The following is a 17,871-nucleotide window of genomic DNA, read 5'->3' as shown; positions in this document are numbered from 1 at the left end:
GCTCACTGTCCCCTCTACCAGTCATACCTGAGATGCGAGTAGATGTCCTTCACCTTCTTATCAAAGCTCTGCAGGGTTTGTAAAAGAATTCGGACCATCTCCTGGCTGTCCCCATTGGACCGCTGGTCTACGGAACAAACACATTCAATTTCTATTTAAAATCATCACATCGTTTCCATATCCACTTAATTCACATGCAGTAAGTTCCAGGTTATTGCCAATTGCTGTGCAAAAATACTCTTCATTGCATCCTCCCTTGCATTCTTAAATCTGGCCTAGCCCCCATCTCTGTACCAATAACAGCTAAATGTTTTCCTTCTTTACCTGATCTAAACCTGTCATAATCTTGTACACTTTTACCAAACTTTGCTTCGAGTATTCTTTGCTCCAAAAAGAGCAATCTCAGTTTCTCCAACCTAATGTGTAACTAAAATCCTTAAATTTATTCCCTGAAATCATTCTGGTAAATCACTTCTACATTCTCTCAAGGACCTTAACACCCTTCCTACTATAGTTATCTCAGAGCCAAAATTTTACAAAAATTCAACATTATTTCTCAACATTTGTACTCATTTCTAGATTTGTGGAACCCAAGCTGCTTTGCTGAGCAGTCTGTCAATAAGTCCTGCCACCTTCAAAGATCTAAGCATGTGCACCTCCAGGACCCTCTGTCCCTGTTCCCTTATAAAAACTATGTAATTAAATCCAGATTGGTATCCCCAACATGTCACGCCATACACCTCTGTGTTAAATTCCATATGCTGCTTGTTCACCTACTGTGCTAACCCACTGGTATATTGTTATCCTGTTACAACTAATTACTATCACCCTCTCTGCCTGCCACTAAAGTAATACCCGAAATAAAACCAGGAATGAAAGTGAAAGCCCACCATTACTTTAAAGCTACTCTTGAAGCAAAGAAATATTTCAGCTGTAGATCGATCACCTGGACAGGACTCCCCTTCTGAATGTTAACCTTTCTCCAACTTCTTTAGCAACTCATGTGTCCACTGTTTGCTGACAATGATTTCTATTCCTATTTCACATTTTTGCCATTTGTTTTTGAGTTTGAAGTCTTTTTGCCTACCTCTTGGTCTCTCCCGGAGTTTACGGTACAATTCCATCGCAGCATCCTCCCTGGGGTGGCAGGAAAGCATGAAATCCAATTAGGAAAAGCACACAGTAATTTAGTAAGTACTGATTGTGTCCCAATAGGAAATTGAATGCAAGACAACTCAAAGGTGCTACTTACACAGTGAATGGGTACTACATATAGTTCCGGTTAATAGATTACTCAAAGGAGATTGAGGCATCTGTGAGAGTGTGTCGAGAAGGGTTACAAGGGTGAAGCCAGAAATGCAAAGGTACACACATCACAAAGGATTGACAGATTGGGTCTCCTTTCTACTGGATGTGTAAAGATTCAGGGATGACTAAAGAGAGGTTTTTGAAAGCATGAATGAAGGCAGAATGGAGGGAAGATCCTAACTAGAAACCAACAATACAAGGTCGTAACTAAGAAATCCAACCAAGAATTCGGAAGAAAATGTCTTAGCCATAAGAGTGATGACCAATGGAATTCACCACCTCAGGGAATAAGTGAAGTGAATATATCCATTTATTTCAGACTAAGCTCGTCAAGCGTAGAAGGAAGAAGGTATTGGGAATTATGCTGGTAGATTTGGATAAGGAAGATAGAAGGAGACTTAACTTGAGAATGTGGGAGAGTCAATAAAGTGGTGGTAATGTTGCTGATTAGTAATCTGAACCCCAGGCTAATGTTCAAATCCTAACATAGAATCATAGAGTCAAAGAATCAGACAGTATGGAAATAGATCCTCCGTTCTATTAATAATAAGTTCATGCCAACCATGTTCCCAAAATAAACTAGTCCCACCTGCATTAATTTAGTCCAAATTCCCCCCCCAAACCTTTCTTGTTCATCTACTTATCCAAATGTCCAAACACTGTAACTGCACCCGCGTTCATCACTTCCTCTGGCAATTCGTTCCATGCACAAACTACTGTCTGTATAAAATAGTTGCTGCTCATGTCCTTTTTTAAATCTTTCTCCTCTCACTTTAAAAAATTGCTCCCAAGATTTGAACTGCCCCACTTTAACTATGCCCTTCATGATTTTATCAACCTCTATGAGGTCACCCCTCAATCTTGTACACTCCAATCAAAGAAGTCCCAGCTTATTTTTATATTTCAAAACCTCCATTCCTGGCAACATCCTGGTAAATCTTGTCTGAACCCTTCCTATAATATCCTTCCTATAACAGGTTAACCAGAACTGCACACAGAACCCCAGAAGACGCCTTATCAACGTTCTGTACAGCCTCATCATGACGTCCCAATTCCTATAACTCAGAGGTTTGAGAAATGAACACTTGCTGAACACCTTCTTAACCACCCTGTCTACTACCAATGATGCAAATTTCGAAGAATTATGTACCTAAACCCCTGGGTTTCTCTGTTCTACAATACCACCTATCATTAATTGTGTAAGTCCTGTCCTTGTTTTGTTTTACCAAAATGCAAAACTTTGCATTCATCCAAACTAAACTCCATCTGCCACACCTCAGCCCATTAACCCAATCGATCAAGATTCCTTTGTAATCTTACCTAACCTTTAGATTAGATTAGATTAGATTATAGTGTGGAAACAGGCCCTTCGGCCCAACAAGTCCACACCGACCCGCCGAAGCGAAACCCACCCATACCCCGACATTTACCCCTTACCTAACACTACGGGCAATTTAGTATGGCCAATTCACCTGACCCTGCACCTGACCCATCTTTTGGATGGTAGGAGGAAACCGGAGCACCCGGAGGAAACCCACGCAGACACGGGGAGAACGTGCAAACTCCACACAGTCAGTCGCCTGAGTCGGGAATTGAACCCGGGTCTCTGGCGCTGTGAGGCAGCAGTGCTAACCACTGTGCCACCGTGCCGTTCAAACCTTCTTCACAGTCTACTATACCACCAATTTTGGTATCATCCACAAACCTACTAAGCATGCCTCCTTTATTCTCATCCAAGCCATTTATATGAGTGACAAATAAAAGTGGACCCAGTACTGATCCTTGCAGAGCACCACTGGTCACAGGCCTCCAGTCTGAAAAACAACCGTTCACCACTATCTTCTGTCTCCTACCGTAAAGCCAATTTTGTATCAGTTGACAAGCTTTCCCTGAATCCCATATGATCTAACTTGACCAATTAGTCTACCATGTGCAACCTGTCCAAGGCTTTACTCAAGTCCAAGGAAACAATGTCTACTGCTCTCTCCTCATCAACCTTTTTGGTTACTTCCTCAGAAAACTCAATCAATTATGTGAGACACGATTTCTAATGCACAAAACCACACTGACGATTCCGAATCATTCCTTGCCTTTCTAAATGCATATAAATCGTACCTTTCAGAATCACCTCAAAAACCTACCCACCACCAATATCAGACTCCTACTGTAAAGCCAATTTTGTATCAGTTGACAAGCTCTCCCTGAATCCCATATGATCTAACTTGACCAATTAGTCTACCATGTGCAACCTGTCCAAGGCTTTACTCAAGTCCAAGGAAACAATGTCTACTGCTCTCTCCTCATCAACCTATAGTTCCCAGGCTTCTTTGAAGTCCATAAAAATATGGAATAAAAAGCTGTATAGCCGAATGGTGACCATACAACCACTGTTCATTGTTGTAAAAACTTATTTGGTTTACTAATGTCCTTCAGGTAAGGAAACATGCCAGGTGACTCCAGATACACATTAACGTGGATGACTCTTAATTCCTACCGGGGAATGAGAAATGCGTCCAAAATGACACCCACACTCCAAAAAAAACACACGAGCTTAGAGTGGTTGGGCGGAATCGTCTACTTCAATGACACGTATCCTATATAATCCCATAAATTGGTCCCAGTCACTAATCAGGACTATGCACTCTAATTTACAGGAACCACTCCTTCACCAACACACACACATTAACTAGTCACCCATCTTATTGCTACTTGGGGGAGCTTGCTGTGCATAGATTAGCCATCGCATATGCTGACAAAGCAACAGTGATAGTCTTTCAATGTGATTTCTTGGCTGTGAAGTACTTTGGGATTCTTTCTTCAATCTAATTGGGATATGGAAAAAAAAACATTCTCATTGACCCAAGGGAATTCTTTCCTGATCCTCTGGCAATATTTAGGTCACTAGGACAAATACACATATTGTTAGGAATATCAATGATGATTTTAGATAAATGTGAGTTTTAATTTAATTCAAAGATAACTCAGCAGATAAAAACACAATATGATTCCTCTCTGAATGGACAGACTAAGCCATAAATATATCGTGGAGAAGCAAACACAGTACATGATCTCAGAAACCAAAGAGTTTCTTACAGAACTTCTAGAGCCTCTCCTCGTTGTCGTGCTAACGGACTCCTCTGCAGGTCAACCAGATCGGTTTGAAGTGCCATAGATAACTCATCCAGAGTGGTCACATCATCCATCTAAAGAGAGCAGAGAAACTATTGGAAAAGACAGTGAAGCATAAGAGCTGGACAGGAATTCCACTGAGTTGCAGGTGTTGAAAGGGGGGGGGGGTGGGAATCCTTAGTTTTTGCTCTGCTCCAAACTCAATTTTCTCCTTAACTCTGTCCTGAGAACAATCTTGTTCCAGATCTAAGGTCATTGTCCATTTCTGGTCCAGTTCTCTTGTCGAAATTCTGCCCCATGCTGTTACCTCTTAGAATCATGACAACATGGAATGAAGCTATTCAGCCCACCAAGTCCTTGTTCACTCTTTGTTGAGCAATCTGTCAGCCACATTACCTACTTTTTCCTGAAGCCCAGGAAGTTCATTTAGCTCAAATGCCCATCCAATTTCTTTTTGAAATGCTTCATCTTGACTTTGATCTCCTGCATCTCTCTCTAAGTCTTAAATCTGTTCCCTACTCTTCTACCATCTGTAGGATATTCTACCAGCTTTATTTTGTCTACACAATAATACAACATTGTTACATAATGCTGTTAGCATCTTGTGAAATCTCCCTTCAATCTTCTTCAGAACAAGGGGAACAGCCCCAGATTGTCCAAACTAACCTCGTAGCTAAAATCCCCCATAAAAGGAACTATTTTGGTCAATCTTCTTGAGGACTCTCACATTGTTTAAAAGATGTGTTGACCAGAGCTGGATACAATGCTCCATTTGTGGTCTAATCTGTGCTTGATAAAATTTCAACACAACTTGCTTGCTCTGTACTCAATCTTTCTATTTTTGAATCTGAAGATCCTACATTTCAAGGACACCTCCCATCATTAAATGGTCCCCAAGCTTCAGTTCTTGAAACATAGAAGATTCTGACGGGTTTGACAGGGTAGAATTTGAGAAGATTGTTTCATTAGTGGGGGAATCTCAAACTTGGAAACATAGAAACATAGAAAACAAGGGCACGACAAGATCATTTGACCCTTTGAACCTGCTCCACCATTCAATATGATCATGGCTGACCGTCCCACTCAATAACATGTTCAAACTTTTCTCCAATATCCTGTGATTCCTTTAGCCCTGAGTTATCAATGTATTTGCCTCAAAATGCTTTCTGGGTAGCGAGTTCCACAGGTCTACCATTGTCTGGGTGAAGAAATGTCTTACCTCAGTCCCAAATCCTTAGATTGTGATCCCTCTTTCTGAACTCCTTGTCCACCAGGAACATCCTTCCTGCATCTATCCTGTCCAGCCATGTTAGAATTTTATAAGTTTCTGTGAGATCTCTCCTCATTCCAGCAAATATAAACCTAACCAATTCAACCTTTCATATGTCAGTCCTGCAATCCCAGGAACCAGTCTGGTAAATCTTGGCTGCACTCCCTCTGCAGCAAAAATATCCTTCTTCAGAAATTGCTAAAGTCCCTTATTCTGTAACTCTTATTTAAAATTGGGTTGCAAAGGAATTTCTTCTCTTCGAGGATAATGAATGTCTGAAATTCTGTACCCCACAGAGTTGTGAAGGCAAGATCGCTGAAAGTACTTAAAAAGGAGGTAGATAGATTTTTGTAATTCTGTGTGGCATCATAGAGGAATCGAGACCTGGAGTAAATTGGCCATAATTTTGTTGATTGGCAGGGAGGTTTGAAAGGCTGAATGACCTACACCTGATCCTATTTCTTATGTTTCGATTATGTAAACCTTGATATCCCTCAAACATGGACCTTGTCCACTCCCAATACTCCCACCACATCACTTCTCCACTCCACTTAATAGAAAGTGGATAGAAAGGCACCAATCGAAGATGGTGATCCCAGCTAAGCATCAGAAGAGCCCAGATCCCAAGCATGGACAGGGAGACAGACAGTCAGGTGGCGAGAATACTCACTCTTCTGCAACCTTCTGCTTTCAGTTGCATTTCTTTCCAGGCAGTGATCATTTTCTCAGAGGCTGGAAGAGCATGATAATTGGGTCAGCATAGATAGAAACAAAGCTTTGTCCCCACTGCAGTCAGTGACAGGTTTCAATATCATTCCATTTAATTGGACAACTCCGTCTCGGACCTTTGCCAAAAAACTTCCTGAAAATCTAAATAAACTATATCATGAAGAATAGTGCCATATGTTCATGCTTCCTGAAGTCAGCACTTCTCCTCTTCTAAATCCATGTCAGCTATTTCTTAGCTAGCCATTGGAGCAAAAAGAGTCTCTCATTGGACCTCCAGATTTAAGATAAAGTCTTTATTATGATCTGGAGGTGTAAACACCAATCTGTACATATTTAGTGCTTTTTGCAATAGTCAATAGAATGCGTTTGAAATATATTAAAGATTAACTGATTGATGTTGAAATAATCCAGGGACCATAACAGGAAAATATCGTGAATATGTTTTTGAATCAGGATCACTCTCCTTCAAGATAAAGCTGAGGGAGCAATACGAAAGGAGTGTGCAAAATCATGAGCAGCCTGAACAAAGTAGACAGAGAGAATCTGTTCATATTGGCAGAAGGGTTAAGCAAGATAACAATTTACGGTGATTGGCAAAAGAACTAAAGGTGAGGTGAAGAAAAATTATCTGGAATTCACTACCTAGGTTGTGGTAGAGGCAGCTTCAATCAGGCCTTTCAAAAGGGAATGAGATAATTGGAAAAAGATCTGTGGGACATGCTTGGGGCTTGGTGAGGTGTTCTTACAGAGAGCCAGCTCAAACATTAAGGGCTAAATATGGTCCTTCAGTACTGTGCTGTAACCATGCTTTAATTCTTTGGAGATATTGTGCTTCTGTTCACCTAGCTGGGAATTTGTGTTGCAGGCGTTTCGTCCCCTGTCTAGGTGACATCCTCAGTGCTTGGGAGCCTCCTGTGAAGCACTTCTGTGATGTTTCCTCCAGCATTTATAGTGATTTGTATCTGCCGCTTCCGGTTGTCAGTTCCAGCTGTCCGCTGCAGTGGCCAGTATACTGCAGCGGACAGCTGGAACTGACAACCGAAAGCGGCAGATACAAATCACTATAAATGCTGGAGGAAACATCACAGAAGCGCTTCACAGGAGGCTCCCAAGCACTGAGGATGTCACCTAGACAGGGGACGAAACGTCTGCAACACAAATTCCCAGCTCGGCTAACAGAACCACAACAATGAGCACCCGAGCTACAAATCTTCTCCCAATCTTTGAAGATATAGCAGACATGCACAGAGAGGGAGAGGAAAGGTTGGTTTTAAGGGGTCTGACTGGAACCAACACAATAGTGCATCTCTCTCTCTCTCCCCCCCTCTCTCTCTCTCTATCCCCTCCACACCACCCCCCAACCACTGTCCCCTCTCGGGGGCTGAGTGACCTGCTGCAAATTGCCAGAACTTTCTGTTCCCTGATATTTTGCCAATATTGTCAGCAGTGTACGTGTCCAGGGAGTGTTGCAGGGTGAGGCAGAGATTGGAGCCAGCCCTGGCTCTTCGGACTAGGACCTCAATAATGTTTCCTGGCTATCGACTCATTGGCCCTGTTCGATGCCTGACACCTGAATACTCACTGATTCCAAATTCCATCTGTTCACTGTATTTCTCCAGGTCAATCTGGATACTGACTCGAAAGAAATCCAGCTTTGCTTTCAACTGCTGGCACCTGGACAGCATGGTTGTCTTATGTTTGGACAGATTGCTGTTGTAGCGCAGTAAACTCATCCTGGAGAGAAACAAGACATCAGTTCAAAGATCCATTCTCCACAGGGAATCTGATAAAGGTTGACAAATCTTTTATAAGAAGAGGTAAACAAAGAAAGATGATGGTACAACAACTACAGGACACAGAGTTAAGATTGTCGACAAGCAATGAAGAAGGGTGAATGTGCAGAAGAACTTTTTATGCTGTAGGTGGTAATGAGTTGGAACCTGCTGCTCACGATGCTGGTGAAAGGAGACAGTGAACAACTTCAAAAGGAAATCGACAGGCACTTAAGGAAAATGGGGAGGGCGATGGAGAGACAGTGTGACAATGGCATTTCTGGAGTACTCTGCAGAGAGTCGGCATGGACTCAATGGGCTGAATGGCTTCCTCTTCTGGAATGAGATCAGACAGCAACAGCCAACTCATGAAGTCAAGGAAAGCAAAAGGCTGATATCTGACAGGAACAATCCAATATATAGGAGAGATTAAATAGCAGGGGAAACATAGTAGAGACCATGGATTTATATTTCAGGGTTTTATTGAGTGTGGATATGTGCCAAAGACTGCAGAATGTCAGTATAAAACACAATTTATAAAATAAAAGGAAGGCATTAACTTCTATATTGCAAGCTAATTAATCTAATACTTTTGTAGGTGTCAGCAAATAAAAGGATTGGGATGCACAGCTCTCAGGTTTCTGTGACTAAATAGCCTGCCAGCATTTCATTCCTGGACTTGCACACTAAGATTGGATGATCATAGCAAGTCATTTTGGAACTGCTGTAGTCATCAGTTTCTCCCAGCAGATAGTGAAATCATAATGTCACATGAATAGCAACATAATGTTCACAGGTTGACAATTCCTCCCATCCCATCCTCAACTTTCTGATGCACTTCAGCAACTAGCTCATCCTCATTCTTCCTATCTAGCTCTCAGCCTTCCCACCCTCCTTTAACACCTCACCCCACTCTCCTTGACCATTCTGCTCACCTCACCCTCGTTGCCTACACTACCCTTTCTGGGGTCCTGGATCAAAGTGAATTGTTTTCCCAAACAGAGACAACTCCCCTTGAGCTTGTGGTGTGACTGGCTTGATATCAGAGAGCATAAGCCAATTCCTTATGCTAAAATGGCAAAAAGCCAGGAGGTGTCCAATTATCCCTCGGCGAGTTGTGGAAAGGAATAGCCACAAGCCCAAATAATTTATTTCTGTAGATCCTCAGCCTTCAAAACCACAAACACCAGTTAGCTAACAAACAGCCTCCTTCAGTGCCTTTAGATCACAGAGGGGAAAAGCAGTCAAATCTAACTTATATGCTTCATAACAAGACATGGATAGGATGTGACGCACATCACATCTTCGCTCCCATCAGGAAAGCGGGGAAATCGGTAGATACTTTAGGATTCCACTGGCCTTACAACTGACCCCAGTTTCAATCGCTCCATTCAGGAGAGAAAACGAGAAAACTGAGTTGGCATGGTACTTGCAGAAATACAGTGAAATCCACCTTTACCTCATGGGCAAGCACTCATTAATTCCGATGGGGACAGCACAAATCATAGCAAGTTTCAAGGATGGGAAAACCAGAATCCCATTGTCCCACACTTACATGGCTGCCCGCTGACCTTGCTGCAGTCTGATGCAGTTCTCCTTTAGGCTACGGATCACATGCCAACTCTGGCCCCAAGACCTCCGCAGTTGGTGATAAGGCAGCATTTGCTTTGGGTTCTGGACTGCAAACAAGACACAAGATGGCAGTGTGGACTACAGAAGCATGATTATCGTGACGTACTAAAATCTAGTAATTTTTAAAAATCGCAATCCCCACCCTCTAACCCAAATAGGATCAGAAGTATTACACGGAGCGAAGCTCAGGGATTCTGGCTATGACGACAAGATGAACTGTGCCAGTTATACCTGAAAGATGGTTTGGAACTCTCTTCTTGAATTGCTTCTCCAATAAATGTGCCACTATCACCACTCTGAGCCTACTTTGACCCCAGTTTCATACCAATGTGGGTGGCCCTCAACTGTCGTCCGAAGTGTCACTACTTTTCATCATTTATATAAATGATTTGGATGTGAGCATAAGAGATACAGTTACTAAGTTTACAGATGACACTAAAATTGGAGGTGTAGAGGACAGCGAAGAAGGTTACCTCAGATTGAAACAGGATCTTGATCCGATGAGCCAATAGACTGATTAGTGGCAGATGATGTTTAATTTAAATAAGTGCGAGGTGCTGCATTTTGGGAAAGCAAATCTTAATAGGACTTATACACTTAATGGTAAGGTTGTTGGGAGTGTTGCTGAACAATGAGACCTTAGAGTGCAGGTTCATAGCTCCTTGAAAGTGGAGTCACAGGTAGATAGGAAAGTGAAGAAGGCGTTTTGTATGCTTTCCTTTATTGGTCAGAGTACTGAGTACAGGAGTTGGGAGGTCATGTTGCGGTTGTACAGGACATTAGTTAGGCCACTTTTAGTCATGCAATTCTGATCTCCATCCTATCAGAAAGATGTTGTACAACTTGAAAGGGTTCAGAAAAGACTTACAAGGATGTTGTCAGAGTTGGAGGATTTGAGCTATAGGGAGAGGTTGAATAGGCTGAGGCTGTTTTCCCTGGAGCATCGGAGGCTGAGGGGTGACCTGAAAGAGGTTTACAAAATCGTGAGGGGCATAGATAGGACAAATAGACAAGGTCTCTTCCCTGGACTGGGGGAGTCCAGAACTAGAGGGCGCAGGTTTAGGGTAAGAGGGGAAAGATATCAAAGAGACATAAGGGGCAACTTTTTCAGGCAGAGGTCGGATATGTGTATGGAATGAGCTGGTGGAGGCTAGTACAATTGCAACATTTAAAAGGCATCTGGATGGGTATATGAATAGATTTAGATTAGATTAGATTAGATTACAGTGTGGAAACAGGCCCTTCAGCCCAACAAGTCCACACCGACCCGCCGAAGCGAAACCCACCCATACCCCTACATTTACCCCTGACCTAACACTATGGGCAATTTAGTATGGCCAATTCACCTGACCCTGCACATCTTTGGATGGTGGGAGGAAACCGGAGCACCCAGAGGAAACCCACGCAGACACGGGGAGAACGTGCAAACTCCACACAGTCAGTCGCCTGAGGCGGGAATTGAACCCGGGTCTCTGGCGCTGTGAGGCAGCAGTGCTAACCACTGTGCCACCGTGCCGCCCACACGGTGGGTTTGAAGGGATATGGGCCGGGTGCTGGCAGGTGGCACTAGATTGGGTTGGGATACCTGGTCGGCATGGACAAGTTGGACCGAAGGGTCTGTTTCCATGCTGTAGATTGCCATGACTCTATGAATCTATGTCACTCATCAAACCTGCAGTTCTCTGGTTGACTAGGGATGAGCAACAGATACAAATCGGGTCAGAGATGACAGTCTGTGCTGCAATCTGTGAGGGCAATTGTTGAGGGAGGTGGCCAAACTCGCCCTGAGTGATCCCGCTGAGGTAGGAAAGGTTACATGGAAGAGAACCAGGGTATTCTGTCGTCAATAGTTTCAGAAACAGACTGTCAGGGTTCTCCCAGTGTTAACATGATGGAGCTGGAAGCTCAGTAGGATCCATGCCCAACATCAGCTCCATGGGGAGAGCAAGGCATGGGCACTGAGCAAACCTATGACCAAATCTCACATCATCACAGCCCTGTTCCAATCTTCCAGACCACGATTGTTGCCTGCCACCCATTGCTCAACATTGAGGCTTCACATCTTTCACAAGAGATAAACACGGGGGCTTACGTATGAAATTCACAGCATCTGGATGCTTCGGAACAGTGACCTGTCCATCATAGTCACTTGTACTTCTGTCAAACAGATAGATGATGGCCAGTTCTGACTTCTTCCCTTCATTCTGCTAGGGAGACATTACAACAAATAGAAAATTACAGCTTGCCAAGGCGAAAAGAAATCCACATTCCTCCTGTCCCTTCCAACCACCTCCAACGTTGTTCAGGATATCACAGCAAGTTAGTGGTGGTGGAATGTGTACTGTTCATTGAGGGAGTCTAGGTGCCTGTGACAACATGCACTTTTTAAATGCATGTTGATGTCCAGGGCCATGGATAGTGATGGTAAATGATTCTTCCCATCAGATGGCTGACCAGAAATCTCTCCTGTTCCTACTGCCTGGTGATGGCATGTGTTGGAAGAGTTTTCAGGTTGATAGTCTGGTTGTGTTTGGACTGAACATTCCTTAGCCATCAGGTCCTGAGACTGGACTCGAACTCAGAGCTCCTGGCTCAGAGAAGATCTCCATAGTTACATCATATGGAGGACGATGTATGATGCAGAATGACTGATACATTCTCCCATAGTATCTATCATATCTCTCACTCCTTAGATTTCAGCTGCGCCCTTACCCTGCAGTCTGGTGCACACTGGCTGAGAGGTTTGCGGGGGTCCAGGGCAGTTCCTGTTTCCAGTAGAAGTTCCTGATCAAATTCTTCAATGCCGGTCATGGCCTTGATCCACTGCTGCAGAGCCTGAACACTCGCCTCTGGGGAGACCAGATATGTGTGGAGCAATCCTGACTTCATATCCAGAATCTGCACATACTGGAAGAAAACACAAACACATGAACAGAAACTGTCACCGTCTTGGGAGGGAGGGAATACAGCAGCATCTTAACTTTCATACACTGTTTTCATTTATTTAAGCCCTGAGACAGGCTGTCTCAGTACCTCAGCCCTGGTGCACTTCGCCATTCTAATTCAGAAAGCAACCCTCCCTTTCTTTGAAGTGATTGTTTTCACCATGTTCACCCCATAGCTTACCATACCAGAAATCTGAGAAAAAAAAACAGATTCTGAACAGTAAATTCCACTTTATTTTCATTTATTCATGACTGGCTGGAATTTCAGAACAAATTCAGAGAGACAAATGTTGCTGATGAAAGGGATGTGGCAAATTGTCACCATGGCTGTGGAAGTTGCAAGACATGGGCGGCACGGTGGCACAGTGGTTAGCACTGCTGCCTCACAGCGCCAGAGACTCGGGTTCAAGTCCCGCCTCAGGCGACTGACTGTGTGGAGTTTGCACGTTCTCCCCGTGTCTGCGTGGGTTTCCTCCGGGTGCTCCGGTTTCCTCCCACAGTCCAAAGATGTGCAGGTCAGGTAAATTGGCCATGCTAAATTGCCCGTAGTGTTAGGTAAGGGGTAAATGTAGGGGTATGGGTGGGTTGTGCTTTGGCGGGGCGGTGTGGACTTGTTGGGCCGAAGGGCCTGTTTCCACACTGTAAGTAAGTAAATAAACATGAAAGACAAGAAAACAAGGAGTGACAGGGATAAGTACTAAGTGACAGCTGGATTAAGAAGTACATGTTCACCAATGAGAACTTAAAATGGAGAAAGGTCATCCATTCACTCATCAGAACAGGAAGTTAGGAGAATCTGATTAATCCTCAGAGAGGAGTATTGAAATGTCTGCATCTCTGAAAATGCCACTCACCCACCTTTCTGTTAAGAATATCATCCAGTGCCTTGAAACAACCGTTTGGTCCATGAACAGGGTCTGTTCCTCTCTCTTTGGAATTCCATTGCAGCATTAACTGCAGCCACCTCTCCAACGGACCTGCTAATTCACTAGCAGGAGAGAAAAAGCAACAGATGAGAAGCTCAGTGGCCTTGTCCTTTGCCTGGTTGACATGTGTTACCCATCCTTAATTGCTCGAGAAGGTGCTGGTGAGCTGCCTTTAAGAACTGTGAAAGTCCCACCAACAGGGAGAGACTTCCAGGATTTGGATCAACAACATCAAAGGAATAGCTGATATAGTTCCAAGTCAGATTGGTGTGTGACTTGGAGGAGAATCTGCAACATTCCAGTGTACCTGCTGCTCTTGTCCTCCTCGGTGGAGAAGTGTGTTCAAAAGGTGCTGTCAAAGGAGCCTAAGCAAATTGCTGCAGTGCATTGTCTATTGTTGGAGTGTCCTCACTTGCCTGCATGGGTGTACATTCCATCACACTATTGACGTAAGCCTTGTCAATGGTATACAGGCTTTGGGGAATCAGGAGTTCAGTTACTCACCACAAAATTCCTACTGTTTTATTGTATCCACATTTCCCCATGTTCCCAAATGGATTGCTGGGAGATGTAACTTCCTCCATTCTGACACCAATCTTCCTCTTACAACGCGAGAACCTCAATTCAGCAGCCCAATCCTTTGTGTCAACTGAGGATGTGGTGACATTCGGCAGAACTTGCATTAAAAGGGTGAATTCACCATCCCAGAGTGGGGTTCTTTGCGGCAACAGCTACCCCAGATTTTGTTTCTTTGGGGTTGTTCCTTCTTATGTTATCCAGAAAAATAATTTAATTTTGACCGAAACTGTAGATGTTCGATTTGATTGCCCATGGACACAGTTGGGGCGCAAACTCTGACAACCCCCTCCGCTGCTAAAATGCCAATCAGGATCACTATCAAGTCCACATTTAATGAAGTGTGCCTCTATCAGGTAACATGTTAGATATGACTATGGAAATTTCAATTAAAAAGGCAATGAAAATTGAAATCAGGAATGCCTCCCGCCCCCATCCAAATAATCTGGATTCTGTCACTTGGGACATGTCAGCAATCCTCACCTGTTGAGGTTATTGGGTTGAGGAAGCTGGCTGGAAAATTTTACCTCCATATTCATGTCTTCAAACACCATAATGTCGCAATCGCCTTTGTGCTTTACTTTACTGTGCCTGACAAAACGGAAGACAAGAGTGAGTGGTATCACAAGAGAAGCAAGACATTCACATATCCTCCTTAGCTCCAAAGCTGCAGAGTTTGATTATCCAAATGATGAGAAGTAAATTATTCAGCCCCATAGTGAACCATGATATCAACCCAAATTCTTAGATTGATCCCACCCACTGTCCAGTGGAATGTAATGCAGAGCACTGTTCTGACAATATTTGGCTCACCTTTAAGAAATTGCTATTTGGTCCCAATAGTGAAGATTGATGAACAGTCATCAGCTCATTGTTCTCTTAACTCACTTCTTTGACAGTTTGTGAACAAAAAAAAAGTTAACTTATTTCCTCAAAAGTCTGTCAATGTTCTAGGATTGGGGGGGGATGAGTGAACGTGCCAATTGGTTGTCTTCATCAAATTTGATATCCAAATTCAGCAGCATTCACCTCTTTGCACAGACAGCAAATAAATTGCAATCAGTTCCTTGATGAAAAAGTTCAGAAAAAAAACGACTCGCATGTATATCGTGTTGTTCACGACCACTAGACAGCTCAAAGCATTTTACAGCCAAAGTGGTGCTTTTTGAAGTATAGTCACTGCTGGAAAATAGAAAAAAAAGGCAGCCAATTTTCCCACTATAAGATTTTACAAATGGCATTAGACGCATAGAGCCACAGAAACAGTCCATGCCAACCAGATATCCTAAATTAATCTCGTCCCATTTGCCAGCACTTGGCTCATATCCATCTAAACCCTTCCTATTCATATACTCATCCAGATATCTTTAAATGTTGCAATTATGCCAGCCTCCCCCATTTCCTCTAGCAGCTCATTCCATACATGTACCTCTGTGTGAAAAAGTTGTCACTTAGGTCCCTTTTATATCTTTCCCCTCTCATCTTAAACTTATGCCCTCTGGTTCTGGACTCTCCCACCCTCGGGAAAAGATCTTGTCTATTTATCCTACCCATGCCCCTCACGATTTTATAAACCTCTATCAAGTCACCTCTCAGCCTCCAACGCTTCAGGGAAAACAGCCCCAGCCTATTCAGCCTCTTCCTTTCGCTCAAACCCTCTAACCCTAGCAACATCCTTGTAAATCAACATTGTTGACAACCAGATAATCTGTTTTTGTGATACTGATTAAGGAATGAATGTTGGCCTCGACACATGAGAGAACTGCTCTGCTCTTCACATCGTGATGTAGGGTTTTTTTCATGCACCCAAAGTTAAATGGGTGATTCCATACCTTAACTAAAAGCAAATGCATCTACAGTGCATCATTCTATTTGTCCTGCACTGGAGCAGCAGCCTTCATTTTTGTGCTCAAGCCTTAGAAGCCAGAATCTTACGAGTTAAGAGGCAAGAATGCTATCCACTGCGGCAGACATACAAGGTTAAACTTCTGATGACAGAATTTCAACATTTTACAGAGGCTTGTTTAGGATCCAGAATCCCGTGATCCTTCTGATCCAACTCTCCTCCATATTCAGTTCCTCACGCACGCACACAACACTGATTTCTTGAACCTCTCAGTATAAACCTTAACCATCTGCACCTACCAGGCTACAGGCTGCCAGTTGGGTAGAAATGGTCGGAATCCTGTGATGCATTCGAAAGCAAGTGTCCCCAAGCTCCAATAATCCACTGTCACTGTGTATTTCTTCTGTTCTAGGAGTTCTGGAGCCTGCAGGTCGTCAATGCTACATTTTAATATCGGACGAACATGGCTGAACAAAATGAATAATGACCGCTTCCAAACCTGCACCCATTACCACCTAGAATGTCAAACACAACCTCTACAGGAGAACATCACCATTTACAAGTTTGCTCCAAGTTACACTTTAATCATCCTGACTCAAAACTAAGTCACCAAACTTTTATTATTGCTGTGTTGAAATCCTGGAACTTCCTTTGTAACAGTGCAGTCAATTTAAACATTTAAACCACATCGATTCCAAAATTTCAAAGCCATGGCTCAGCAAAGCCTTTGCAAGACCAATTAAAGGTGGACAATAATGCTGCCCCTCATCGCAAAAAAAAACCAAAAAGATGAAAATGTTCCTCCACATTAATTGTGTAATCCACACCTCCTTCACTGACAAACTGCAAAAATAGTCCTTTTCCATATTATGTCCAGCACAGAAATGGACCATTTGGCTCAACATTTCTACGCTGCTGCTGAGCTTTCACAGGAGCTTCCTCCCATCCCTGTTCAATCACCCTATCAGCATACATTTTATTCCAATGCAGGTTCAATGCCAGTAGCAGTTTCTGACTGAAAACTTGAACATCCCCTTCTCTTCCCACGCTCAGTTGAGAGACTCAAAGATAAGCAAGGACACCACAAAACAGCCCTTACCAGATATTGCAAGGTTCCAACGAAAGAGGTGCACAGGCTGCTCTGATCCAGCTCCTTGGCATAGCCCAGGTCAATGATTTTGTGGATCAACTGGTTTAGGAACAAATCACATCAAAAACTTTCACCATGCAATCATGTTAAATAATGGAATTTAACTTTAGACTCTGTTTTCCATGGAAACGTGGATGGAAAATCTACCCCACAGGTCTGGAGAGAAACAGTGGATTGCTTTTAAGGAAAGATTGCAGGATGTGTTCCATTAAATAAGGTAACTCCTGGTGGTTTGAAGATGCTAGCGATAATAAAAGCAATTTGAAACAAATTTAAATTGACAGAAAAATCCCAGAAGAACTCGAAGAAAAGTTATAGAATCATAGAGATGTACATCACGGAAATAGACCCTTCGGTCCAACTCATCCATGATAAAAATGAGAGATTAATGAGAAAATAAGGAAAGAGGCAAAAAGCAGGAAATAGAGATGTGAAGCAATATTTGGGGAAGAATAGCCAAACACTTTAAAAGGATCAGTAAAACATTTTAAAAGTTCATTTTATGTACATACATACACTTAAATAGAAGATACAGTGCAGAAATTAGTCATTTGGCCCAACTCATCCATGCTGAAGGATTATGCTTCA

At 43.0% G+C, this 17,871-nt stretch overlaps 1 protein-coding gene and 1 long non-coding RNA gene across 5 annotated transcripts in view; one reads left to right on the top strand and one right to left on the bottom strand.

Moving 5' to 3' along the window:
- Window positions 1-17,319, top strand: part of LOC148135701 (uncharacterized) — a 66,405-nt gene extending 49,086 nt beyond the window's left edge. For both annotated transcript variants that reach the window (XR_015754889.1, XR_015754890.1), the window contains one exon: window positions 16,546-17,319. This is a non-coding gene — a long non-coding RNA (uncharacterized LOC148135701). The remainder of the gene's footprint in view (window positions 1-16,545) is intronic.
- ikbkb (inhibitor of nuclear factor kappa B kinase subunit beta) overlaps window positions 1-17,871 on the bottom strand; it is a 79,704-nt gene that overhangs the window by 6,071 nt on the left and 55,762 nt on the right. For 2 of the 3 annotated variants that reach the window (XM_043681572.2, XM_043681570.2), the window contains 12 exons: window positions 17,233-17,322; window positions 16,433-16,557; window positions 14,771-14,878; window positions 13,644-13,773; window positions 12,553-12,747; window positions 11,933-12,047; window positions 9,764-9,887; window positions 8,019-8,170; window positions 6,378-6,439; window positions 4,402-4,511; window positions 1,088-1,137; window positions 28-127 (listed from right to left, as the gene is read on the bottom strand). In XM_043681572.2, the coding sequence (XP_043537507.1) occupies window positions 28-127; window positions 1,088-1,137; window positions 4,402-4,511; window positions 6,378-6,439; window positions 8,019-8,170; window positions 9,764-9,887; window positions 11,933-12,047; window positions 12,553-12,747; window positions 13,644-13,773; window positions 14,771-14,878; window positions 16,433-16,557; window positions 17,233-17,322 (1,361 nt within the window). The remainder of the gene's footprint in view (window positions 1-27; window positions 128-1,087; window positions 1,138-4,401; window positions 4,512-6,377; window positions 6,440-8,018; window positions 8,171-9,763; window positions 9,888-11,932; window positions 12,048-12,552; window positions 12,748-13,643; window positions 13,774-14,770; window positions 14,879-16,432; window positions 16,558-17,232; window positions 17,323-17,871) is intronic. The other variant, XM_043681573.2, reaches the window with a different exon arrangement.

This window comes from Chiloscyllium plagiosum, unplaced genomic scaffold, assembly GCF_037043375.1.
Source record: "Chiloscyllium plagiosum isolate Xiang-an unplaced genomic scaffold, Cpla_swu_hap1 HiC_scaffold_48, whole genome shotgun sequence".
Lineage (NCBI taxonomy): Eukaryota > Metazoa > Chordata > Chondrichthyes > Orectolobiformes > Hemiscylliidae > Chiloscyllium > Chiloscyllium plagiosum.
This window is presented reverse-complemented; position numbering and strand designations above follow the sequence as displayed.